The sequence below is a fragment of the Cyberlindnera jadinii genome, assembly GCF_001661405.1.
Source record: "Cyberlindnera jadinii NRRL Y-1542 unplaced genomic scaffold CYBJAscaffold_1, whole genome shotgun sequence".
Taxonomy (NCBI): Eukaryota; Fungi; Ascomycota; class Saccharomycetes; order Phaffomycetales; family Wickerhamomycetaceae; genus Williopsis; species Williopsis jadinii.
Window position 1 is genome coordinate 20,688 of NW_017963652.1, and position 24,662 is coordinate 45,349.

At 47.0% G+C, this 24,662-nt stretch overlaps 12 protein-coding genes and 1 non-coding gene across 13 annotated transcripts; 5 read left to right on the top strand and 8 right to left on the bottom strand.

Moving 5' to 3' along the window:
* Positions 1 to 929: 929 nt before the first annotated feature.
* On the bottom strand, positions 930 to 3,081 carry CYBJADRAFT_165121 (alpha-mannosyltransferase). Its single transcript, XM_020213902.1, has one exon. The coding sequence runs from the start codon at positions 3,007 to 3,009 to the stop codon at positions 1,102 to 1,104; it is 1,908 nt and encodes a 635-aa protein (XP_020072731.1). The 5' UTR covers positions 3,010 to 3,081; the 3' UTR covers positions 930 to 1,101.
* A 3,202-nt stretch (positions 3,082 to 6,283) lies between these two features.
* On the bottom strand, positions 6,284 to 7,775 carry MRX15 (Mrx15p). The gene has a single exon (XM_020217093.1). It carries the CDS (start codon positions 7,684 to 7,686, stop codon positions 6,613 to 6,615), a length of 1,074 nt encoding a protein of 357 aa, XP_020072732.1. The 5' UTR covers positions 7,687 to 7,775; the 3' UTR covers positions 6,284 to 6,612.
* Positions 7,776 to 7,867: 92 nt separating this feature from the next.
* CYBJADRAFT_170167 (uncharacterized protein) lies at positions 7,868 to 8,275 on the bottom strand (the record flags this gene model as incomplete). Its single annotated transcript, XM_020216092.1, has 1 exon — positions 7,868 to 8,275. The coding sequence occupies one exon, from the start codon at positions 8,273 to 8,275 to the stop codon at positions 7,868 to 7,870; it is 408 nt and encodes a 135-aa protein (XP_020072733.1).
* On the bottom strand, positions 8,167 to 9,624 carry COQ2 (4-hydroxybenzoate octaprenyltransferase). The gene is made up of 2 exons (XM_020213903.1): positions 9,361 to 9,624; positions 8,167 to 9,321 (listed from the first exon to the last, which is right to left on the bottom strand). The coding sequence occupies exons 1-2, from the start codon at positions 9,423 to 9,425 to the stop codon at positions 8,328 to 8,330; spliced, it is 1,059 nt and encodes a 352-aa protein (XP_020072734.1). The 5' UTR covers positions 9,426 to 9,624; the 3' UTR covers positions 8,167 to 8,327.
* Positions 9,625 to 9,861: 237 nt separating this feature from the next.
* On the top strand, positions 9,862 to 10,704 carry UTP23 (rRNA-binding ribosome biosynthesis protein UTP23; the record flags this gene model as incomplete). Its single annotated transcript, XM_020216761.1, has 2 exons — positions 9,862 to 10,591; positions 10,616 to 10,704. 2 exons carry the CDS (start codon positions 9,862 to 9,864, stop codon positions 10,702 to 10,704), a joined length of 819 nt encoding a protein of 272 aa, XP_020072735.1.
* Positions 10,685 to 13,192, bottom strand: ORC2 (origin recognition complex subunit 2). The gene has a single exon (XM_020213904.1). It carries the CDS (start codon positions 12,867 to 12,869, stop codon positions 10,701 to 10,703), a length of 2,169 nt encoding a protein of 722 aa, XP_020072736.1. The 5' UTR covers positions 12,870 to 13,192; the 3' UTR covers positions 10,685 to 10,700.
* A 2,863-nt stretch (positions 13,193 to 16,055) lies between these two features.
* CYBJADRAFT_120626 (C2H2-type zinc finger protein) lies at positions 16,056 to 16,205 on the top strand (the record flags this gene model as incomplete). The annotated part of the gene is made up of 1 exon (XM_020212331.1): positions 16,056 to 16,205. A coding segment is annotated over one exon (150 nt), but the record flags the coding sequence as incomplete, so codon positions are not given.
* A 1,441-nt stretch (positions 16,206 to 17,646) lies between these two features.
* Positions 17,647 to 18,198, top strand: CYBJADRAFT_165128 (uncharacterized protein). The gene has a single exon (XM_020213905.1). The coding sequence runs from the start codon at positions 17,713 to 17,715 to the stop codon at positions 18,034 to 18,036; it is 324 nt and encodes a 107-aa protein (XP_020072738.1). The 5' UTR covers positions 17,647 to 17,712; the 3' UTR covers positions 18,037 to 18,198.
* Positions 18,082 to 18,930, bottom strand: TPI1 (triose-phosphate isomerase TPI1). The gene has a single exon (XM_020213906.1). The coding sequence runs from the start codon at positions 18,887 to 18,889 to the stop codon at positions 18,143 to 18,145; it is 747 nt and encodes a 248-aa protein (XP_020072739.1). The 5' UTR covers positions 18,890 to 18,930; the 3' UTR covers positions 18,082 to 18,142.
* A 485-nt stretch (positions 18,931 to 19,415) lies between these two features.
* Positions 19,416 to 20,069, bottom strand: DET1 (acid phosphatase DET1; the record flags this gene model as incomplete). The annotated part of the gene is made up of 1 exon (XM_020212183.1): positions 19,416 to 20,069. A coding segment is annotated over one exon (654 nt), but the record flags the coding sequence as incomplete, so codon positions are not given.
* A 182-nt stretch (positions 20,070 to 20,251) lies between these two features.
* CYBJADRAFT_187466 (uncharacterized protein) lies at positions 20,252 to 21,321 on the bottom strand. The gene is made up of 2 exons (XM_020217265.1): positions 21,234 to 21,321; positions 20,252 to 21,162 (listed from the first exon to the last, which is right to left on the bottom strand). The coding sequence occupies exons 1-2, from the start codon at positions 21,294 to 21,296 to the stop codon at positions 20,368 to 20,370; spliced, it is 858 nt and encodes a 285-aa protein (XP_020072741.1). The 5' UTR covers positions 21,297 to 21,321; the 3' UTR covers positions 20,252 to 20,367.
* Positions 21,322 to 21,497: 176 nt separating this feature from the next.
* Positions 21,498 to 21,579, top strand: CYBJADRAFT_t1. The gene has a single exon. It is a non-coding gene; the product is annotated as a tRNA-Leu (tRNA).
* KRS1 (lysine--tRNA ligase KRS1) lies at positions 21,566 to 23,735 on the top strand. The gene has a single exon (XM_020213907.1). The coding sequence runs from the start codon at positions 21,920 to 21,922 to the stop codon at positions 23,693 to 23,695; it is 1,776 nt and encodes a 591-aa protein (XP_020072742.1). The 5' UTR covers positions 21,566 to 21,919; the 3' UTR covers positions 23,696 to 23,735.
* Positions 23,736 to 24,662: the final 927 nt, after the last annotated feature.

Here is a 24,662-nt window from a genome sequence, read left to right on the forward strand (position 1 = left end):
GCCATAGAAAGGTCTTATTGCACAGCACATTAGATGGAGGTTGATTCACAGTGCTTATACCTGACCTTCATTAACCTTGAATAACTACAGCAACGACGCATAGAAATGTAAATCCTAGACCCGAACTCTTTACGAAAAATTTCAAGACTCTTTTACAGGGGATCGTCTGTTTTGTAAAAACTTCCCGCATTAACATGCAGAATAGACGCAAGTCAAAAACTTCCACCTTTTTTTTTGGTTTAACTTTTCCAGTTCTGCAAGTTGCCAGTGAACTCTAATAATTCTAACTGGAACTCACAGGATAAATAATTACAACACAAGGGTCTCAGATTGAAGTTCAATTGAACAGGTATAGTAGAACCGCTTCTAGTGTCAATTCTCTGGTGTAAGTCCCAGTACGGTCTGAAACTTGACCCGCATTTAGTCCTGAAATTTTGTAGAAGTTCAAGTTTCAAGAATCTCTATTTTATGACGGGCATGAGCTATATCGCCTTTCGGAAGACATGGAAGAAATTCAACGCGTATCCATTTTAAGACCTTCTTGCCGATGATGGGCAGATTTTGAGCTTCCTAGTGTTGGCGCCAATGTCTTGGTGTGAAATGTTAATCCCTTAAGGTAAAGCCTCAAATCAAACATGCCATCCATAGGACTCAAAATAAAAGTCATCTTCAGACTTTCGTATTTTAGTTCAAATAGTAGGGTCTTGAAGCAATGTTTCCAGTAACTGTATGACGCACAAACACAGGCCTGTGGAGGACTGCACTGGCTTTTTTGGTTTCAAACCATCCAAGTCGTTGTGATTCCTGTCAACAACATGGAACGTGTAGATGGTGGATAGAAATACCCGTGTTTTGGCCTCGTTGACAAATGCTCGTGACAATATACATATAGGACGCAATGAAAAAGCTTAATGGGGAAAAGTAGTTTATGAATAATATTCAAGAATCTCCCTATCCATACTTAGTCAACTTTTTTAAATGGTATACAACTTCTATTTCTATATTCAAACAATAAACACAAATGACAACACCTGAATTCAAAGAAAGGATATCACCATCAATCAACTAACGAGTTCAAGTACCCTCGCTCTTAGATTCTTCTTATTCTTTGATCTCAATGTCTTCTGGATGAGCCCTTAGCCATTGTAACTGATCTGTAACCTTCCTACACCACAGCTCTGGATCTTTCAACCCTTCAATCATGATGTCACCATGTTTGCACAGTAACCATTGCATGGATTCCCAGATCTTGGCCTCAGCATCAAAACCCAGCTCCTGGCGCAGGTAATGAGAGTAGAGTCTTCTGGTATTACCGTTGTCGTCGTGGATCTTTCTAAACCCATTACCATCAAGCTCCCATGGATACAACTTTGGTTGATTACAGTGCAGGAACATCGTCTCGGATTCTCTGTACTTGTGTCTCAGATAGTTGTTACCGTTTCTATTGTATACCGTTTTATCATCTTTGTACTTTTCAGGGTCCTGGCTTTGTATATAGTCCAGAATTGAGTCGTACTGACCCATGGCATGGATATCGGACACATGGCCGTTGTTGACGTCTCCGAACTCGCGGATGTATTCTTGAACCTGGTAGTATGGAAGCCCCATCTTATGTGCTGCAGCCAAAATGGTTTCTTTGTCACCTTCACCTGCCTGTCCTTGGGAGAACAAACCGTAATAGTACCCTGGTCCAAAGAAGTTGTAGTAGAGAGAGAGGAAAATGGCCTTTGCATGTGTTTTCTTATTGATCATGAGCTGCCCGGTCTCTGAAGAGGCCTCAGGCAATGCACCCTCTAAATCGTGAAAGGAGACTTTCCACTCGTAATCTTCGTGGGTATTCAAAGGCTGTGGGTGATCACGCTCATCTCCATAAGAGAATCGGACCTGATGAGTCTCATTGACGGTGATATTGGCAATGTCATAGTACAGCGGACTTGTGGAACGTCTCCAGAAGTCTGGCCAAACAACCATTCCTTTAGATTTGAAGGGTTCATTGACGAAAAGAAGATCAGGGTTCTTCACAGGGATGTTATCAGAGTCAAGCATCAGCACCTCCTCAAACGATGTCAGCAGCAATGCCATCGACTTCAACTGATACCCCTTAAACTCGAACTTTTGGACGTCAGCATATTTGTCCATGAGCAGGCATTCAGCACCAAACACAGGAAACACTCTTGTACACAGCTCAGAGGAGTACTCGGAATTACTAGGGATGAACACCTCCACTGGTAATCTGGAACCTGTGTTTCTCAGCATCACCAGTGAAAGTAGCACCAACCAGTTGTACTTACCACCACCTGCATAGAGTATACCTCTACGCTTGAAGTTCTTCTCGAACTCATCTGGGAACTTATCAGGGAGAAGTTCCACGATTCTCTTATGTGAAGCCGTCAACTTGGCCATCTCATCCTCACTGAGCTGCATGTAACTTCTGAGGTATTCTTTGCTTCTAATTGGCTCATTACCCTTGTTCTCACGGAGCTTACCAGAAAGCAATGGCACCTTACCAGAGCCTGTTTTCCCATAGACATTGGACTTGTTGTAGTGCCCAGCATTGTTGATAGGCTCAATGTTAGGGTCTGAGCTAAGAACATTTTCCAACAGCTCCGAGACAAACTCCTTGAATGTTGACTTCGTATCCAGTCCAGCGTCGAGTTGCTCCTGATTCGTGTATTCTGGGTATTGGGCGTTGAGATAGTACTCCTTCTCAGTGTAGTCCGAAATGGTGTGGACGTCACCTTCCAATGTGGGACGTCTACCGTTCTGTTGCACGATGACTTGGAACCCATTCTCAGATTCGAAATACGGGTTGCGGTAACGTGTTTTCAGCGGCTCATCAGTGGAGATGTGCGATTTGTTCAAAGCTGTGGAACTGAAATGGGGGTACACCAGCTGTAAACACACCAGCACTGAAGCCACTGTAAGCAACACAACGAATCTGATCTTCGCACGACCGCTCACGGCGAGTTTGCTAGCAACCAAGCGATACCAATATCTCGTATTGATCATTTTGGTAAGAGAGCAGAGACCACGGTAACAACGGCCAACAGTGGTCAAAGGATGGTGCTTAAAGGGGAACTCTCTGAAATCTTTGTTGATGAAATAGTACGCTGTCTCAGACATAAAAGCAGCAAAAATCGCCGGTCCGAGCAGCATAAGCTCCGTGCTGTCTACGTGTATTTTCCCGAGAGAGAAATACATATACACCATCGAGGAGATCCATACTGGCAGTGTAGAGCCTTTTCCACCATTCCAGGTGCTCTCAGCTGTCTCAGCACATCTTCATTCAATGAAAGAGCTTGAAAGGGTGTTAGCGGAGGATGGTGATAGTGTATAGGCTAAATCGTAGCCTCACCTGTAGCTCTCTCTCTCTTTCAACGGTGTAATCGCAGTCTACAACGGCAGCCAGGTTCGACAGCTCGACGTATCCGGGTTAGAGAGCTTTGGATGGCACCCATGAGCGAGAACAGGGGTCATCTCATATCAATCAGTTGTGGCAAAGCAGTGTCTGTGAGCATGAAGATTGAGTGATGAGCTTGAGCGAAAGCAGAGAGATGCGTGTGCCTGTGCGCTGTGATTAGCCTGCTGAATCTTGCACTGATATGCTGAAGTTAGCGTTCCAGCAGCTGCCCAGGTTGCGGACAGAGAGTGGCGTAGTGGGTCGTTGTAGAGGTGTCTCCAGGGCGAACCGTAGTGATGATCTGTAGCTTTCTCACACCACAGCTCTGGATCTTTCAACCCTTAAACATGACGTCTCCATGATTGCACAGTAGCCACTTCCCAGATTCCCAGATCTTGGCCTCAGCATCAAAACCCGGCTCTTTGCACAGGCTGTGAGAGTAGAGTCTTCTGGCATTGCCGTTGTCGTCGTAGATCTTTCTAAACTATCACCATCAACCTCTCATGGATACAACTTTGGCTGATTACAGTGCAGGAACATCGTCCCGGCCTCTCTGTTCGTGTGCCTAACACAGTTGTTCTTGTTCCAATCATACACTCTCACATCACCTTTGAGCTTCCCAGGATCCTGGCCTTGTACATAGCCCATGATCGGGTCCTACTGGCCCATGGCATCGATATTGGACACATGGCCGTTGCTGACGTCTCCAAACTCACCTATGCACTCGTGGACCTGGTAGTATATAAGCCCCGTCCGATATGCTGCAGCCATGATGGCTTCTTTGTCATCATCGCCTGCCTGTCATTGGGGGCACAAACCATAATAGCACCGTGGTCCAAACAAGCTGTGGTAGTGAGAGATGAAGAGGACCTTAACTGTTAAGATACGCAACCCATAGACCAAAAGCTTTTCCGCATTATGCATGGTTATTTGAAGTATTTCCGGCCAACGAGTACTATCTCCAGCGTGTGAGTTGAAGCGTGTGAGTTGAAGCGTGTGAGTTGAAGCGTGGCAGCTTGCACGAAGACTCAGATACTGATGGATGTGAGAGGTATTGGAGATCCATTTATAAGAGCTTTACCCCGTGGTTTTATAAGGACGCCAGTATCTGCTTATTGCCACAACAACGGGCCTCGAGATGGCGTAAGGCAGCGTCCTCATGCGGTTCGTGGTTAGTGGTTGGTGGTGTTCTGGTGTTCTTGGGCCTCGGATTCTTCCGAGCATCATCCATTCTGGGTGCCTGCAAAATCGATGATATCTACGGAGCCTGGACCACTTCCAGAAGCCAAAGGGGACGAGACTGTTTGTTATGTGCTCCTTTATTTGGTACCAAAGCTATAGGAGACGATGCCTATCGGATCATCCTTATCTTTTAGGCTGCGCTTTAACAGCACCGAGACGTGCATGGTCTAATACTTGGGCTCTGTCTGATGATATCAATGGCTTTGTCTGTTCACCTGTCCTGTGCTTGCGAGCTGCACAGTGAGTTAAATGCTTCCAACCTCACTGCGAACGTTGAGCCAGCACGTCGAAAGGTCGTGGTGCAAGTTGGAGGCCCAGTATGGCGAGCCTGTGGTCAGAGAGGTGGTTGTCAGTGCTGTTGTGAATTTGTCTAAAGTGAAAAGGGCCAGATGAGAACGTTTCACACCAGTCTTTGAGGATGAAGAAGCAGGTGTTGCAGCTCGTTCTGTCCGTCAGCATCGACGTTGATAACTGTCAGGTCTATGGCTGGAGAAGCCGTACATGGCTGCACAGGAAGGCACTCAATTCCAACCATCAATAGGTCCATTATACCTTTTTTCTGATCCATAAAGCAAATACTGGGACTCATGACTTATCTCAAGAAGATGGAGGTTTTACAATAAGGGATTTAGTGCTAATAGAGAGGACGTAGAGGACCAGGCACATGTGGCTTTAAGTTTTGTTAGAAATGAGAGTGGACTTGCCCAAGGCCCTGACATTCTTCCAACTCTTGAACATGATGTGGGTGGTTGTAACAAAGATGGTTCGGAAGATGATTCTGTTGAAGAGTACAATGAGGGGGATCTGAATAGTCTGTTATTATCAGACAAAGCCACCAGAACCGATGATATTTACTGACAGGATGAAACACAGCGTTTTATATCAACTCTCAGTTCCAGCTCAGGAGATACCTCACGCAATTGGCTCTCTCCCTAAGTTAGCTCAGAGGAAACAAGCATAGTCTAGTCCAAAGATGAATCGTGGATCAAACAATAGATCATTTGAGAGTATTTCCTGGTGCAGCTCAAGACAAAGACGGTGAATATGGTTTGAATAGTTGAATCCTTCGAATCCAGGTCTTTCTCATGTCAATTGAGTCTTTAGACTCGATCATCAAGACCGTATAGTTCCAGCAAACCGTCCAGTTACAACAAACCGTCCAGTTACAACAGAACATGTGTTTGACCAGGTACAGATAACCAAGCCCAGGAATGATGCAAATTTTAGGACTTTGGCTGGACAGTTTATGATTCATCTGCGTTTCATTAGTACAATGGCACCAAACTCCCAATATTGTTCCCAGGGGCCCTAAACATTGCTCAATTGAACAGGGGAGCCCCTTCCTTTAGTAGATATGCCTCTGACAGAGGACAAGATTGGTGGTGCTGTTCCATATGATGAGCATTTGATCAAAAGGTAAAGACCACACATCGTTTTTAAAGCTTGTAGTAACAATGATTGTCATCTCATGTTTGACAGAAGTTCATGACAAAGGGAAGTGTTATAGGAAACCTCCAAGCATAGGAAGATCAAGTCCAAGATGAGATTCAACACGACAAATGCTATATCTCCAATGTCTGAAGAGTTGCAACGTACTGGCAATCTATATAACCGAAACCATTGTTTATGATAAAGCTGCAACACATATGAACATCACAACTCACAAGTGCGGCCAACTCCAGATCTTCTACACTGAAAAGTTGACAGTGGAGGCTCATACAATGTCGTAGTTTGGTGTAATTGTTGATTCGCTCATACCATTGGTTCGAAGGCACTCAGTATGGACTCCTTTAATTACTCACAGCGATATCGCTGGTAGAGAGGACAGTCTCTGATACAAACAGGGAGACATAAAATATCTCTACAATTGGTCCTGTATCAGTGTGAGCGACGGAGTATGGCTTGGACAGATGATATGTCGACAATTCTATATACATGTGGTGACCACTGGTTGCAATGATGACTCCGCATCATTTCAACTTCTTTCTATTTACAACACCAACAACCTTCTTCAAATCCTTCTGGAACATCTTCCCAGAAGTCTTAACCTGCCATAGGGTTCCATGCTCATCTCTCAGCTTGTTTCTCTCCTCTGTCAACTTATCATTGACTTTTTTCAGCTTATCGTCATATGTCTGACCCTTCGCAGCCTCCTCCAAGGTTTCCTTACCAAACAGAATATCAAACACACGACCATCTCCCCAGAACCATCCGTTTCTGTCAACGATCCAATAGCCAAACTTCTTATCCGTCTCTTTCAACAGGAAGAAGAAGGTGGACTTGTCCAGTGTCCCATAGATACCATTCTTAGTGAAGATTTTCGACTTGTGACTTCTCAGCAGCTGTCTCAATGGGATGGTATACACAGGTGTCACGGACCCAGGCAGCATTGGATGCGTAGTGAACCTGATGAACTTTTCCTTAGTGCCGGGGACAATCCACATTCTTCTCACCAGTCTCGTCGGAAACTTCAACGCCAGCGTCATCATACCCATCGCAACGCTCATGATCGCCACACACATCCCCATTCTTGCGACGAACATTGTCAAATCGTCATCCTCCTGGTACAGGTCCCAAACTGCTCTGAACCCCCAGTCTACAAACGTCAGCCCGTAGATCGTGAACATCACCGCCAGAGACCCGCAGATGAGGAAGTATATCTTGTGTGTTTCAGCTTCATAGATCAACTCAGGCTCGTGCTTCTTGTTGAGGATCTCCATCATGGAACGCAGTGACGTGGTCTGCGAGGTTGGAACCCCGGGCTTCGGCAACAGCGTGCTCTTGGAGCTCAACGGCCACGAGGGCAATCTCGAGCTCAGCGAGTTGGACTGCTCAGTTTCACCAGGGATCGTCTTGTTGAAGGAAGTGTTCCTAGGCGCCAACGGCGACGCTGGCGTGGAAGCTGGCGTGGCAGCTGGCGTGGAAGATGAAGACGGTGATCTGCTGTTCACGCGGGATTGGAATCTCAGTCCAAGCAATACTGAGGGCTTCAGTGGAGCCCTCAGCGCAAGACGAACCACAGGTGCCACACTCAACGTCAACATGGCTGTCGTATCGTTTACCAAAGTGCTATAGAGACCAATGAGGGAGGCAAGAGCCAGGGCCCCACGAAAAATTATGTCCTACGAACAAGCCAAACCGACCAATCAGAAGCGAGGATTCCGTTTTATTCAACTTCAACTATCTCAATGGAAAAGACAAACGAAGGAAACCTGCAAAAGGCCCTCATTTGGCCCTTTTCAGCACACAGGGATGGTGCCCGACATATTTGCCGTTCATGGTCTTGAAGGCGTCCAGATAGTCCCCAGAGTCGTTAAACCCAACAAAGGCAAAGCCCTTGTTCTCACCATTGGACATTGGCACCTCGACGGTGCACAGCGAGGCGAACCTCTGGAAGGACGTTCGTACCACGTCCTCCGTGGCGTCTTTGCCCAGGTTGCCGACGAACAGCTTGAACACCTTGCCGCCTGGCGTGGTGGCCTTGCTCTTTGGAGCCTTCGTGTTCACAACCGCCACGCTGCTCATGCTGTTCTTGCCCAGGAGGAACGACTCAGCCTTGGAGCCACTGGCCAGTCTTCTGTCCGAGGTCTTGAAGTTGTTGTTCTTGTGCTTCTTATGTACTCTGTTACTCATCTTGATGCTATTCAGCTGTGCTATATACGTATGGAAGGAAAGGACGCGACTTCTAAAAAGACCAGCCGATCAAATAATCGAGTGCCAGGCCCAGTGTCAGGTACAGGCCGTAACGGATGTTTCTGACAAAGTACTTCCAGCAGTCAGCAGGGTTGTTCAGATCAACCTTGTAGACCATTCTGTAGACAGAGCCCAAGAACATTGCGCTGCCAATGGCGAACCCTGGCGAGAACAGCAGCCCACTGTGGTAGCCGGCTAGCGCCAGGAGGCCCGTCTGGGCGGTGGTCAACCCTGTGAAGATCATCTTCGACTTGTCCTGCCATGCCAGCGCCGTGGACTTGACGCCGGCCTTGATGTCGAACTGCTTGTCCTGGTGGGCGTAGATGGTATCGTACGTCATCGTCCAGCAGAACGTTGACAGGTATAGCGAGCCCAGGGTGATGGGATCAACTATTCCCATGGCCGGGAACCCGAGGATCGCCGCCCAGTTGAACGTGACGGAGAGCATGGCCTGCGGATAGTAGGTGAATCTCTTGAACAGAGGATACAGGCACACCGGGATCAGAGAGAGGGCTCCAATGGCGTAGCACTGTGATGGCAGTGCCAGGAGGATCCCGAGCCCGACGGTCAGCTGCCCGGCCATGAGCTTGTAGGCCTGCTTCTTGGTCACACGCCCGCTGGTGATGGGCCTCTCTATGGTTCTCAGCACCTTGTTGTCCAGGTCCTTGTCCAGCAGGTCGTTGACCACGCAGCCGAAGCCTCTCATCACGATGGAGCCTACGCCAAACAGGGCCAAGGTCTTGATGGTCAACAGCAGTGGAGCGCCGGTTTGACACGCGGCCATGAGGATGGACCAAGTGCCAGGGATGAACAGCAGCCAGGTGCCCACGGGCTTCTCCAGTCGCATCAGCTCACCGTAGGGGATCCATTTCTCTGGTAGGTGCTTCAGGACACCAAGTCCCTTCAACCGTTCGTTGGCTGCCCATGCCTTCTGTTCAGGAGTGAACACTTCCCGGGACTTTGCTACAGTGGACTGCGATCTCGTGGCCAGTGATCTCGTGGACTGCGATCTCGTGGCCAGGGAGGCCAGGGAGGCCAGTGACGGGCGAAACAGGCGCACAGAGGGCCTGAAGACGGTCAGTTTCATCATGTTTTACTTGCCTGAGCTTCCTTGAGCTTGCTTGGGCTTGTAGGAGGAACTGGGCGACGAACTGGAAGAGAAACGGTGCTTCTTCTTGTTTATTTATATTTCAATTTTGGTGTCTTGGAGAGGAAAATCGGTACGCACATAGTTAAGCCGACTCCATGGGACAATCAGTGCAGAATAGCTCACCAGTGCGGGCGAATAAGGCCAATTGCTCGGAGCAGCGAGCTTACAACTACAGAACGAACACTTCTGTGACCGTTGTGTAGCCAGATTCGAAGTCTTTATATTTAATACCCGGCTATATACACGTGAAGTTGTGGTGGTGAGCTCATCTCATCGCCTCTTCTCCATATAGAAAATTTTTTTTCAGGAAGGTGTTATCTCTTCCCTTGTATTGCAACGTAGAAAACACAGACAGTGGGCATCAACACCGGGAAACATGAGACAGAAGAGAGCCAAACAATACAGAAAGCAGATGCTTGTGTACCAGCACACCTTCAAATTCAGAGAGCCCTACCAGGTCATAGTGGATGACGAATTGGTGATGGGATGCTCCAAGGCATCATTTGACGTAGCCAAAGGGCTGACGAGAACTCTTCAAGCGGAGGTCAAGCCGATGATCACGCAATGCTGCATCCAGAAGCTCTACGAGAGCCGTGACCAGCACGCTATCGACATTGCAAAGACGTTTGAAAGACGTCGTTGTAACCATCCACCCAAGGATCCTGTTCCACCTCATGAGTGTATCAAGTCGATCGTCAATATCAATAATGAGAATAAACATAGGTATGTCGTGGCCACTGATAACGAGAGACTGAGATATTCGCTGAGAAAGATCCCCGGTGTTCCGTTGATCTATATGAACAGGTCTGTGATGGTTATGGAGCCCCTAAGTAAAGCAAGTGCTCTGGTTTCAACGTCAAAGGAGAAGAACAAGTTGACTCATGGCTTGAACAGTGTGAAGAGTGGCGTTGCCAACGCTGAGCAAGATGACGAGACAGGAGAGACAGAGACGAAGAAGAAAAGGAAAGGACCAAAGCAACCAAATCCTTTGAGCATAAAGAAGAAGAAGGTGAAGTCAGGCGAGAATGAGCAGCAGCAAACTACAGAGAAGACGAAGAAGAGAAGGAAAAGATCTCATAAGAAGAGAGAAGCTGGGCAAGATGAAGGTGACGGTGAAGGTGACGGTGAAGGTGAAGGCAAAGGTGACGGTGACGGTGATGGTGAAGGTGAAGGTGACGGTGAAGGCAAAGGTGAAAGCCAAGGTGAAAGCCAAGATTAATCTTGCAATTCATCCCTCAATAATTTGGAAATCTCATCCATAGTGAACGGTATATAAGCCATCTCAGTTCCAGATTGATCCTTGGTTAAAGTAGCCATCTTGTGCTCAACAAACTCCATAAACATAGTACGGAAGTTGATCTCATTGGAGGAGATAAACTCCTCTGAACATCTTTGGAATAACCTGGAAAATTCAATAGCATGTTTTATAGAACCACGTAGTGAACGCCCAATTTCCTCCTTCTTCGAAGATTCGTCGTCGTTCATCAACCCCAGTTGAATCTGTGCTAGAATCTTATAAAGAGCCCTCGAGTTCGAAGTTAACGAGGACAGCACATATTTGGCTCCCTTGGAGCCCAACGATTTGTTAGATTGTCCAAACGTTAGAGGATCCTTGAACGACATCTCAGTTAAGTAGTCTTCAAAGTTGGTAACGTTATGCCAAACAAATTTGAAATTTGATAATCGAACAGAATCCCACAACAATGGTGCATTGATATGATCAATGGACGCAATTGTCCTAAACTGAGGGATGGAACATAACTTCGAAAGGTAGTCGTGTGTTCGTTCATCCCTTAAGGGCTCGGAATCAATGTTATGGAACAACAGTATCAGCTCGACTTTGTCTGATCTCTGGTATTTCTTGGAATAATGACTCGTCAAGAATTCAACTATTTCACCAGTTCTCTTAGGTAGGGATTTGGTCAACTTCACAAGCTTTGTGATGTTCTTCAGGATCTCTGAGAAGTTTGTCAATGGATTATATCCATTGATAACCAGCACTGGCACGTCATCTCCGTAGAGGTCCATCACACAACTCTCGACAAAGTCCAATAGCAGCTTCCTCTTAGAGCCTAAGCCATAGAATAGCAGGTTGAAGCCGAACTTGAGTTCAAAACACCACTGTGTGTATAGCTCTTGGTACAAATGCATCACTCTAAGTCTTTGGTTGAAGTGAACAAACCCACTGAACAAAACCAAGGAGTTGAACTCATCGTAATCCAGCTGAGGGGCCATCAACAACGAATTAGCAGAGCTTTTGGGTTTAAACCTATGTTGATCGAAGTAACCATCTGACCCATCTAGGAATAACGCCTTTTCATCAACATCTCCTTCAAAGTCATTGCCATCTTCATTATATTGCTGTAAAGAAGGTAAGGGGGTGGGAACAAACGCTGGGTCGAATGTTGGTAATTGGTCCGAATCGCTTTGCTGATGCTGTTGCTGCTTCCTAGATTCATTGATGATTGTTTCAGCAAGACGCCTATCTGCCTCTGTATCCTCATCGGCGGAACTTAGTCCATCTTGGAGAATGTAGTCCAGCCTATCATTCGCCCTCTTTCTGGCAGACCTGTCCTGCATTTCCAACTTGGCCCTTTTAGGAGTTGCCATATTACCTGAGCGTCCATTAGCAGGCTTCTGAGGAGATATTGTCCATGCACCACGTTTCACAGGAGATGTGGCAGTGGTGATCAGTTGAATTAGTCCATGTCTTTGCTTCTTTGGAGACTGGAAAGGGTCAAGTTTAACAATCTTGTGTTTGTTCAAGGCCAGCTCTTTCTTTGAAGTGGCAGGCTTCAATGTTGGAGCATTCACGAATACAAAGGTAGTTTGACAGTCGGATTGGTCATCAGATTTATCGTCATCATCATCGTCACTGCTGCTTTCAGTATTGAACACATCCTCCTTTTTAACTACCGAGATCATCCCAGCCTTTGGTCTTCCTCTTTTCCGCTTCCCCGGCTCCTCCTTAACAATTGTCAAGAATCCATCAGGAACAACTTTCTTCGGTCTTCCTCTCCCTCTCTTGGGCTTCACCTTCGCTTCATTCACGTTGTTGCTATTGTTATCTGAGTCAGAATCAGCCGCAACCTCTCTGAACCTTGACCGTACCACCCTTCCTCTTCTGGTTGTCTTCATCGGGGCGCCAGAGGCCATCTCTCCGGGCATAACTTCAATAATGGCCTCTTTCAGGTTGATCTTAGTCCTCGTTGAAGAAGTATTCCTAGGACGGCCCCTGGGCCTCGTCACCACCAACTCTCCTTGTAACAGATCAGAATAGTCATATTCATTCTTTGAAGGTCTCCCAACCCTTTTAATGCGGGGATCTCGAAGCAACGAGTGAATAAGCCTGTCCCTTGTGAAGGTTTCATAGTTGAGACTCATCATTCACTGGGATCGTAAGCACTCTTAAGGCTACAAATTATCGTAGAGAAAGCACAGATGGCTGCAAAGTGTTGATGGAAGTGCACTGAAAGCTGATGGAGGAGTGTAAATACGGGGGCATATATCACGTGCGACATCATGTGACATATAAGTTCCGGGACCAGGTCCAAAAATCATGAGCCAATGCTGGGATTTCAGCCACGTCACACAAATGTCTGAACAGCCTTTCATCAAACCAGACAAAAATATCATCCGATCACCGTTTAACTTTGTAAACGCAATTAGCATCGGGTAAATGTCCTTGGGCCCAAATTAGACTCCTCACAGTCCCAATTGTTGAAATGATGTCCGCTGTCCCTTTTCTGTTGTTAAAGCCAAACCATTGCAACCTATCTATTGCCTGCTGTAACCGCTCATGTTTCGAGCATGGTCACAGTTTTCACCCAATTCATGTAGAATGCGTGTCCCATGTCCGCGTCGTCGTCTCGTAAATCAGTTAAGGCCACATATGGATGTACTTGAACAAAAGACACATACACTCGCAAAATATGAAACACTTGGCAAAAACAGCTTGAGATGGCTTTGACATGTCCTGAAACATCAAGGTTAAATGCATCTAGACGGTACACCATACCTATCCGTTTCTACACAAAAGATGATCTCTAAATTAGACCACTTGATTGTGACCATTTCAAAAATGGGGGAGGGGGGCGTGGTCATGAAAGCAGCGCACTATGATGTTTTACACCTCGCCAGGCATGTACACTGGATACAGGCGATGTATGTCCCACCACCGGTCTGCGCCAAATTTAGTGATAAGCCCGAACTTTGTTTTTCCAATGGTCCGTAGAAATCGGAACACAACGGTGTTTACTGAGGAGTGAGAACTGTGAAACAAGTAGCATGTCCCTTATACCGAACACAGCCCAGGTTCGTGGACACCATTAGTTAAAGTTCGTTATTAGCTGATCCAGTCAAAAGTTTAAAATAACAGTGTAACTGAGCTAATGAAAAAAGAAAGCTAAAAAAACGCACAGGAGAAACGTGCGGGTTGTTAGAGGCGGATATCTATAACTCGCAGCGTAATTACTACTTGCTGCTTGCTTCAAATGTCCATATGTCCATTTCGCACAGTTATGCATTACAATATACTGCGTTTGAGGAGATCTCTTGAACTTCAGAAGTTGACAAACATGCGTTAAAGATAAGCCTTGCAAGAGACTAAAAAGCCATGAACCAACGCGCACTTTGAGCTTGCTCACAGCTCTGTGTAATGAGTTTGGTAATTGTTCTGTACTATGACGTTTTAGACGTCGTTACATGTGATCCTTGCTGAACTGAATACGATCGTGGAAGCGCTGATCAGTTGACCAGATACATGCTCGGAAGTTTTTCTAAAAAAAATCAAAGTGAGACACCGCCAATGCGGAACGGAACGACACCTGGGCAGCCTTTGTGATTGGCTCTGCGATATCACACGTCAATGTTAAGAAAGTACCGGTGTTTGCCGACATGTCCAGACACTTGAAGGGAAACGAACTTGGTGTAGCGAACTTGTTGTAGCGAACTTGGCGTACCAAGACCGTAGACTAAAGACCTTACACACCAGCAGCTGGCATTATTTTTCTATACAACGATGCCGTGTACTATGTGTGAACTTCACTTCACATGTTTAACGTATGATTGTCCATTCCTACATGATCGGAAGGAGTATCACTTGCAGTTTAATTTCCGTCTATGTGCTGGTTGGAATGGGGACGAAGGGTGTGGTGTCGGTGGAATTTGGCAAACATGGCTTTCCACCAAAAGGGGTCGGGGCTGTGCCCGCGCGTGTTTAATTGCACATAAATTTATTAGAGATCCCAGTGCTAAGGTGTCTAATTATAGTTTGCAATTTGGGCTTTACGTAAAGATGACAAGCACTGGGTTGTAAATGTCCCCTCAGTGGTCAGTCTGAGCACACTTGTGTTGAGGGCTGTTTTGCGCTTAATGTACAGAACCAGGGTGTGAAGCCCAGCGGGCCTGGATACCAAGCGGACAAGACACAAGCGGTGAACCCTTAACTATTTTCTCCCCCGTAGCCTGAGGGGGGGCTCTTGCTTTCACCTTCATTTTATGTAGGGGCTTTGTTGGAAAAGTCTTGGCTTTTTTTCCCTGCTGCTTTTGTTCACTCAAGACCTTTTGGGGGGGGGGGAGAAATTAACAGTTAAGCCTCGCGACGTCTGTCCAATGAGAGGCCTTCAAAGTTGCGCCGAGACGTCCAGATCAGCTGCTCAGATCGTGCAGAGTTGGGCCAAGCAGGAAAAAGCGCGCAGAAACGCCACGAAACGTGAGACCCTGCCCAGCATTTTTGCAAAAACCTTTGCTGTACGACGTATGCGCAGCTTACACCTAAAACTCTAACCTTGAGGGGGGTGATGAAGAGAGGGAGAAGCGCTCAAGCACCTCTTGGATTGTGGATGCAGCGCGGCAACGGTTTTCTGTGTCTCCATGGGTATCTTGTGTGTTGTTGATATGTAAAAACTTGAGACATTTTTTTCTTGCGTCTTGCTTTTCCCTCCTTCGTTAGTCGCCCATATATAAAGGGGGCCATAAACCTTGAATCGACCATTTGTCCAGTATTTTGCCTTTGACCAAATTTGTCTCTTTTATAGCAGCGTACACTCTGTAACGGATAGGACAAAACAGTTGCACAGACAAGAAGGAAATATGACACAGGTGACCATGTCCCTACCACCAATCTCGTCTCTTTTGGCAGAGACCCCTGCTCATCCACACCCATTCCAGTACACATATCAACAGGCGCATCCACAACTACAGCATCTTCAAGTATATCAACAATACCCACCTCCACAACGTTATCCGTATCCAAGGGGATACCCACAGGCTCAGGGACAGGGACAAATACAAGAACAGCCACTTTTCTTAATACCGCAGATGACAACACCAATGGCAACAACCACGCCTACTCCAAGACCACTGTCACCTCTATATACACCACAGACCGTGCTGCCATCTCTATCACAGGCGTTGAACACGACGGCAAACCAAACCGCGCCTGTGAAGACTTTTATACTAGGACAGAGACCAGGCACAGCTTCCAGTTCGACCCCGACTGGTGCTACGTCAACGAGTAAGCCTGCAAGCTCACCTGTACACGTTGACCTTTCGGAGTCAAAGAGTGTGCGTAAGTACAGATGCAAGATCTGTGAAAAGTGCTTCACCACGTCGGGCCATCTGGCTCGCCATTCAAGAATCCACACCGGTGAGCGTAAACACGTTTGCCCTTTTGAAGGTTGTGGTGCTAAGTTTGCAAGACAGGATAACTGCATGCAACACTTCCGTACTCATCAGAATCCAAAGACCAGACGCAAAAGGATCAGACGGAACGTCTAAGCTGGAACACGAGCAAGCCTCTTTGGCAGCACCTGGTTGTTACTTTTTATCGGACCCTGGGGGTCCAAATGGATGAAGGAATACATGTTAGTTTTAGGGATATTACGGGAAGATCGACAGCGTAGTAAGCACACCATTATAGGGCTCATTGCACATGTAGGGGAGTTATACGAACCAGCTTGATCCTTGTACCACTTTAACGGCTATTTGGCATTTAGCCGCATACGGCCGATGTTGAAACTTGGAATCATGTGAGACGCTGTGGAATGAGCGACCCAACCTGTTCCCTATGTCCAATAGCTTTTCCAACGGGACCCTAGGGGCTGGAGCAGAGTAGGCTCCCGCACCTCTGTCTCTAGAAAGAATAGCATAGCCGACTCTTTGTCCACACTTCCAATACGCTACATATGTCCTGTCCACTATCAGCCACCATCAGCCACGATCAGTGGCACCGTGATGGTTTGCGCCACTGCGATGACTCCTAGAGATTGAACCACGCTGGGAGACTCTACGTCCACGGAGAGGCTCACGCAGCTGATTCTACAAGCTGTGTACATTGAACTTCCCCAACTCTTCCCAACCAATAGGAACCTTTGATAGTTCGCAATAGGCGGTGAGTCTGACATTCGGCGCAAGCAGCCTATTTGCGCAAATACATTGCCGAACTGGGCAATGCAAGTTCGCAAATGTCAGAAGCTTCACAAAACGACAAATTTAACCCCTTTGGGACACCTCGTATCAAAGCGTCATGCCGAAAGTTTTTCCTCCATACTAATTTTTTTTTCACCTACAATTGCTCTCTCAAACCACTTTTAACACTCCAACAAACACACAGATTAAGCGTGCGAAAAGAAAGTGTCAGGATTGGATGTTCACTTCACCATTGAAGAAGAAGACCATGAGCAAAAAGGAGTTTCAACAGCTGACAAACTCTTTGACTACTCAGAAGGCAGGGCCACCAGCAACCCCTATAGTTACGACCAACACCAGTCTGATGAGCTTGCCAGTGACTAGCGGTGCAAACGGTGGTATTAGAGGCACCAACAGCACCGCTGTTGGTGCTGACGGAGGCTCAAGACGTACGTCGTGTGCCTCTACCTGCTCTTCGATAAGTTCACAGAGGTCGTTCTACATCAACAACACCCAAGACGAGAATGCCATATTGGACGATGATATATACAACATCAGCAGCACGGAGTCGCCAACGTTGATGGCCACGTCCATGGATAGCAACAGGCTGCTGCCGAGCCTGTCGACCATATCGTTGCTCTCGCTCGGCAGAGATCAACAGTACCAGCAGCAGTATATGGACAACAACAGCTCTTCCACTTGTTCGCCTGAGTTGAAGAAGAGAACTACGGCTGGTGGCAGCTCTAGGCCAGGCTCAAGAACAACGTCGTTCTCATCGCATGCGAGGGCCAGTTTCCATCAGCAGAGACATCCACAGATGTATAGAAGAGCATCTCAGCAACAAGTACAACAGGCACAACAGCAACAGATTACCATACAGATACCCGAGACGCCGCATTTTGGACCAACATCAGTAACATCGTCGCCTTCCGGGTTTATACTATCACAGCAACAGCTACCAGCGTCACTACAACGTCAGCATGGGTTCCCTCCAGGTCTCAATCGCCAGAACAGCTCAAACACAACCACAACCACCACAGCGACATTGACCAATGGCAGTTCGAGTCCTTTACTATATCCAGTTGGAAACAACGACGAGGTACCAATGACGCCACTAATGCTTTCAAATCCAGGTATATAGCATATGATCTATCTCGACGTTTAAATAGGCTCTCTACAGGTTTAATTTCCATTCAATTCAGGCATTTCTTTTATTTTCATTATCAAAGGCAGAAAAGTACTTATAATTACTCTCTAGAGTTGATGATATCGACAAACTCTGGCTTCAAGGAAGCACCACCAACGAGGAATCCATCAACGTCAGCCTTGTCCTTGAAAGTTGGGGCGTTCTTACCGTTGGCTGAACCACCGTACAAGATTCTGGTGGCCTCTGCAACCTCTTCACCCAACTCTTGCTTGAGGTAGGCTCTGATGTTCTTGTGGGTCTCCTGGGCATCCTCAGGAGTGGCAGCCAAACCAGTACCGATGGCCCAGACCGGCTCGTAGGCAATGACAATCTTTGACCAGTCCTTAACGAGCTTGATCACAGCAGCCAATTGACGTTGGTTCACCTCATCAGTGATACCACCCTTTCTCTCCTCCAAAGTCTCACCAATGGCAAGGATGACGTTCAAGCCAGACTCAAGGGCGTACTTGACCTTCTCAGCAACAAACTCATCGGACTCGTGGAACAAGGTTCTTCTCTCAGAGTGACCCAAAAGCACCCAGGTGGCACCAACATCCTTGATTTGCTCGACGGAGATCTCACCAGTGAAGGCACCAGAGCCCTTGGTGTAGGCGTTCTGCGCACACACCTCAACCTGAGGAGTCTTCACCAACTCCACGGTGTAGTCCAAGTAAGTGGAAGGTGGTGCAATGACAACCTGGGTGTTTGGATCAAGACGAGCAGTGTTGAGTCTCTCAACAATCTCCTTGATGCTTGATTTGGAACCGTTCAACTTGAAGTTACCACCGACAAAGAACTTACGGGCCATTGTTTCTGTTTTCTATTAGATGTTCTCTTTAAAATGTGATCAATTGATGAATTGATGCTTTGATGATGAAGAGAAGGAACAAAGGAAAGAAGAGAAGAGAGAAGAGGCCCCTGAAACTTTGCTCCGGGTATAAAAGCTCGTCCAAAAGGCCACCATCAGACGTTTTCGGTGAGCACCACACCACGCATTTAATATAATGTTATATAATGTTATATAATGTTATATAATGTTATATTACGTCATACCATATTATATTACATTATAATATAACGATTCATACAAGAGTTATAACCACCGTCACGCCTACCACACCGCAACCGGCCATACGTGTGTTCCCTGCTCATCACGTCTTGTACTCGCCTCTAGCCTTATCAAACATCTCCCTCAGCTTCCTCTCCTTCTCCCTTCTGATCTCATCATCCCTGGAAACACACCGTCCGTCATCGTACTGGTTCAGCGCAGACATATCGGTGTAACTGTTGGAGTTCTTGGTGACGTCGGTCTTGGACTCCTCCAGGTACGCGCAGTCATCGTCGTCCTCCTCCCACTTGTGCAAAGTGGTCTTCAGCGTGAACTTGTGCGTGTCAGGAGGTCGTTCCATGGTGATCAGCTGGCAATGCGGCACGTTCTTCAACGACTCAAACTCCTCATAGGTCCACCTGTACCACTTCATGAGGAACACCCTCGCCCAGATCCCGTGTGTCACGAGAACCAACACGCTGGGGAACTTGTCGCTTTGGAATTGCCTGAAGAGAGTCTCGTTGAACCCTGCGCATCTGTCGTAGACGTCTGCAGCACTCTCTCCAAACGGAATCCGATAGAAGAAGTGCCCATAGTGAGCCCGCTCCGTCCATATCTTCTCCATCTCATCACTGCTGGCCTGGAAATTGCCGAAATCTTGCTCCCTCATCCGTGGCTCCTCATGCACCTTATAGTCAACGTCACATCCCTCCAGCCCGCTAATCAGACCATCAAGGGTTTGTCTTGTACGCAGATACGGCGACGTATAGAACAGCACAGAGTCATCCTCCTTCAGCACAGATCTCAGCTCCAAACCAGCCTGCTTAGCCTGCGCGTGTCCCCTAGGAGTAAGCGCAATCTTATGATTAGGTATGTGTCGGTTAACTGACTTGTCACAGTTACCTTCGCTCTCTCCATGCCTAACGAGAATAATCAGCTGTCAACACGCTCGTTAGTCTAAACAAGGACTCGGAAATACAAGCACACACACACAACAAGCCGATACTCACCCTAGGCCTTCCCATCCTTCGAAATTGCCTGTTGATGAAGGGGAAGAGAAGGAGTGAATAGAAGCGACCGAGGACCCTCGGCTTTTCATATTAAGTACTGTGGTGTTTGGATGTTTTCCAGGCTAGACGTATATATACAGCGCAATTCTACATATATCTTTCCTATGGCGTTGTATGGCTCGCTCTGGTGATATTGCTTGTTATTATTTGATTGTAAAGAGTAGCTCTTCATTGTCTGATTACACTGTCGGTGAGGAAGTCGGAAACAACTTGCTGTTCAACGTCCTTTGCAGTGAAGTTGATCTTTTCACAGAGTGGTAACCATTCACGCAGGCTAACCTCCTGGTTAGTGCTCTTCTTTCTGTTCAATTGGTTATAGAGATGGTTCAAGTCATCAACGGAGTCAATCAAGGTCTCAACGTTTGTCCCGAGGGCCTTTGATTTGAGGGACGAGGCCTCCAAGGCCTGTGTGCTGTGGTAGAAGTCCTCATCGTTAGCGGCCAACAACAGCGAAGTCAGGTAGTTGTTGTGCAATTGAACAGGCAACTCTTCAAACACTTTGTCGAACGACAGCTCAACCTTGTTCAGCTGCTCCACGGAGTAGTCGTTGGCGATGAAGGTCTCGAGGAACGGTTTCGTCAATCTGAAGGCTCTGAGGGACAAAACGCCATACTGTGCTTTACTTGGATCCACAGTGATCACCACAGAGTTGGCACTCTGTCTCAATTGGCCATAAGCCATGGAGTCAACAAGGCTCTCTGAGAAGGCCTTACCACTCACAGAGGATTGGTACCATCCCAAGAGCTGTATGGTCCCGTCAGTCACTTTCAACTGCTCCAAAAGCTCCTCTTGGTATCTGCCGTTCTCCTTGTGTCTATATGGTGATTCGTCGTCTGAAGAGTACGGGAAACGGTGCGACTGCGTGACTTTCAAAACATCTTCATGGACGTCGAACCCTAACAGCGGTCCACTGGCAGAACGTGGGAATCTTTCAGACGCGTGCTTGATGATCTTGAGCGCAGTCTTTCCAGGTGTGTTAGTAAATCGCTCCTTCAGCCTCAAACGTCATGCTCAATACGCTGTAATTCACTTACGCTTGTTTCGATTTGCACAACCGTGGTGGTTGGCTCCGTGTACTGTGCCTTTGATTTGCTCATCCTTCTTATCCCGTTAGCGGCCTGCTTCAAGCCCTCTGCTACAACTCTTGGACGTTAGATGAAATTTTTTTTCCTTCTTCGCCTGCGAGCAAAGCTTTGGGAAGTGGGTGTTCCCAGAAGGGTAAGTTCCGAGGTGTCACATGATGTGTCCCTCGGATGTGCTCTGTGCCTTCAGCGACAAACATTCGAGAACAAGAAAATGGATCTTTGGCCGAGCGGTTTAAGGCGCTCGACTCAAGATCGAGTATCGTAAGATGCATGAGTTCGAATCTCATAGGATCCATTATTTTTTTTTTTTGGCCAGCACAATCATCTCCTGGAAACAACGCTCGGTTCCCCTTGCTCACATCAATCGAGTCCCACAGCCAATGATCCTGCTGCTCTTCAATCGCTAACTATAGCATCTCCTCTCCATTATAAGGCCCAATTGGCTAGCTGGCGATGCCATTTCATTCGCCAGTGTTACATCGTCAGATTACGTAATCCCACCTAAATATCCCTTTTGTATGACGAGGAGACCTAGTGCACGCAGCAAAAAAAAAATTCTCACAGGTTGTCGACATCTTGTGCTCCGTCCCACTTGTTCCCATTCCAGTCAAAGTGGATTGTAAAGTTCGTGAAAGATGTCAGATCAATTGGCCGAACAGGTGCAGAAGCTCTACCTCGACGAGGTTACCGGTGAACAGGTTTCCAAGTCTGAATTGAAGAAGAGACAGAAGAAGCGTGAGAACGATGCTAAGAAGGCCGCAAAGGCCAAAGAAGCAGCAGCCAAGAAGGCTGCTAGTGGCGACAAGCCATCAAAGAAGAAGGATGTGTTGCAGGACTTGACTCCAAACCAGTTCTTCGAGATCAGATCGAGACAGATCGATGAGTTGAGACACACAAAGTCCCCAAACCCTTATCCTCACAAGTTCAACGTGACCAAGTCCATCAGACAGTTCCTGGAGGAGTTCAAGGACTTGAAACGTGGTGAGACCAAGCCGGAGATTGAGCTGTCAGTTGCAGGTAGGGTCATTGCCAAGAGAGAGTCCGGCTCAAAGTTGAAGTTCTACGTCTTGAGATCGGATGGTGTCCAGGTTCAAATCATGGCACAAGCTCAAGATTCCAAGGAACAGGACTATGAGACTGCACACGAATTGCTCAAGAGAGGTGATATCATCGGTGTTACCGGTTACCCAGGTAGAACTGAGCCAAAGAAGGGTGGTGAAGGTGAGTTGTCCATCTTTGCAACAAAGGTTCAACTCTTGACACCATGTTTGCACATGTTGCCAACCGACCATTACGGTTTCAAGGACCAGGAGCAAAGATACAGAAAGAGATACTTGGATTTGATCGTCAACAACAACGTTAGAAACAAGTTCATCACAAGATCCAAGATCATCTCTTACATCAGAAAGTTCCTGGACAACAGGGAGTTCATCGAAGTTGAGACACCAATGATGAACGTCATCGCCGGTGGTGCCACTGCTAAGCCATTCATCACCCATCACAACGAATTGGACTTGGACATGTACATGCGTATTGCTCCAGAGTTGTTCTTGAAGGAGTGTGTTGTTGGTGGTATGGACCGTGTCTATGAGATTGGTCGTCAATTCAGAAACGAAGGTATTGACTTGACCCACAACCCAGAGTTCACCACCTGTGAGTTTTACCAGGCCTATGCCGATGTCTACGATTTGATGGACATGACCGAGCTTTTGTTCTCTGAGATGGTCAAGTCTATCACTGGTGATTATAAGATCAAGTATCACCCAGATGGTCCAGACGGTGAGGAACTCACTTTGGACTTCTCTAGACCATGGAAGAGAATCAACATGATTGAAGAGCTTGAGAAGGTGTACGACGTCAAGTTCCCAGCAGGTGACCAATTGCACACTGCTGAAACTGGTGAGTTCTTGAAACAAATCTTGATCAAGAACAAGTTGGACTGTCCACCACCTTTGACCAACGCTAGAATGCTCGACAAGCTTGTTGGTGAGTTGGAGGATTCCTGTATCAACCCAACTTTCATCTTTGGTCACCCACAGATGATGTCCCCATTGGCTAAATACCACAGAGATATCCCAGGTTTGTGTGAACGTTTCGAGGTGTTTGTTGCTACCAAGGAGATCTGTAATGCTTACACCGAGTTGAACGACCCATTCGACCAAAGAGCAAGATTCGAAGAGCAAGCCAGACAAAAGGACCAAGGTGATGACGAGGTTCAATTGGTTGACGAGACCTTCTGTAACGCCTTGGAATACGGTCTTCCACCAACCGGTGGTTGGGGTTGTGGTATTGATAGATTGGCCATGTTCCTCACAGATTCCAATAATATTAGAGAAGTTTTGCTCTTCCCAACTTTGAAGCCAGATGACTCCGTCATCCCAGGTAAGAGCGAGAAGGAGGAAGCCAAGTAGAATCTTTGTATAGCGTAATTGACTAGTGTTGTTTTGAGTATAGGCCCGTGTAGTTAACTATATCTGAGCTCTGGATAGTCTTCAAGTATAACACGAAACGCTGTACAACGGTGAACCGTAGAGACCCTTGAAGCCAGTCTTCATTCCATGGCAACAGACACCACTGTCAGCCTTGAAAGGGCCCGATATTTGTGATCCAAATCAACAGAATGCCCTTGAAGTCACTCACTATACGACGTGAATGGATTCTCTGGACGTAGCAACAAGAGATGTGTATCTCTTCAGGGTCGTGTAGAGCATCCAGTATTGCTTGCTCATGATGAGTTCTTCAAAAAATTGCTCAACGAGTGCAGTAGAGACAAAAGCCGACTCAGTTCGTTGTGAGATGCTGCTATCGAGACCTGGCGAGTGAAAAGACAGGACGACTTGCCATTTCCTAGGACAGAGCATCAGATCGTGTGCCAACATACCAGAAGTTATCACTTTGTTTACACTCTTTGGGCATAGTACAGCGATGATTGGAGAAATCAAGGCATCGCTTAGCCGAGGCAGCCTCCTTCAACATAGCGTTTCATGGACAGTAGACATTAGACTCAAAACTACGGATCCAGAACGGCGGATGGCTGTTTGAATGCCAAACCTGTCACCAAAGAGTCGTTAATGGTTAATCACTTTGTTTACATTGTTATAAGGCCGACGCGGTGATATGGAAACTGTAACCGGAGCAACAGTGACCAACCAGCACTAGTGTGCCGGTACCAAGAATATAATCACTTAGTGAGGAAGATTATAAGGTGGTTTACAGATCATGAACAACCAACTAGAAGACCTGTTGGCGAGAGAGACAGGGGGTTGCCTCTTTGGAGTGCTCAAGCCATTGACCGCTGATTGTTCGTTCAGATTACTGGAAGAATACATGATATGTGGGGGTGCTAAGGATCATCATTTACTGAGGTGGTAGACGTGA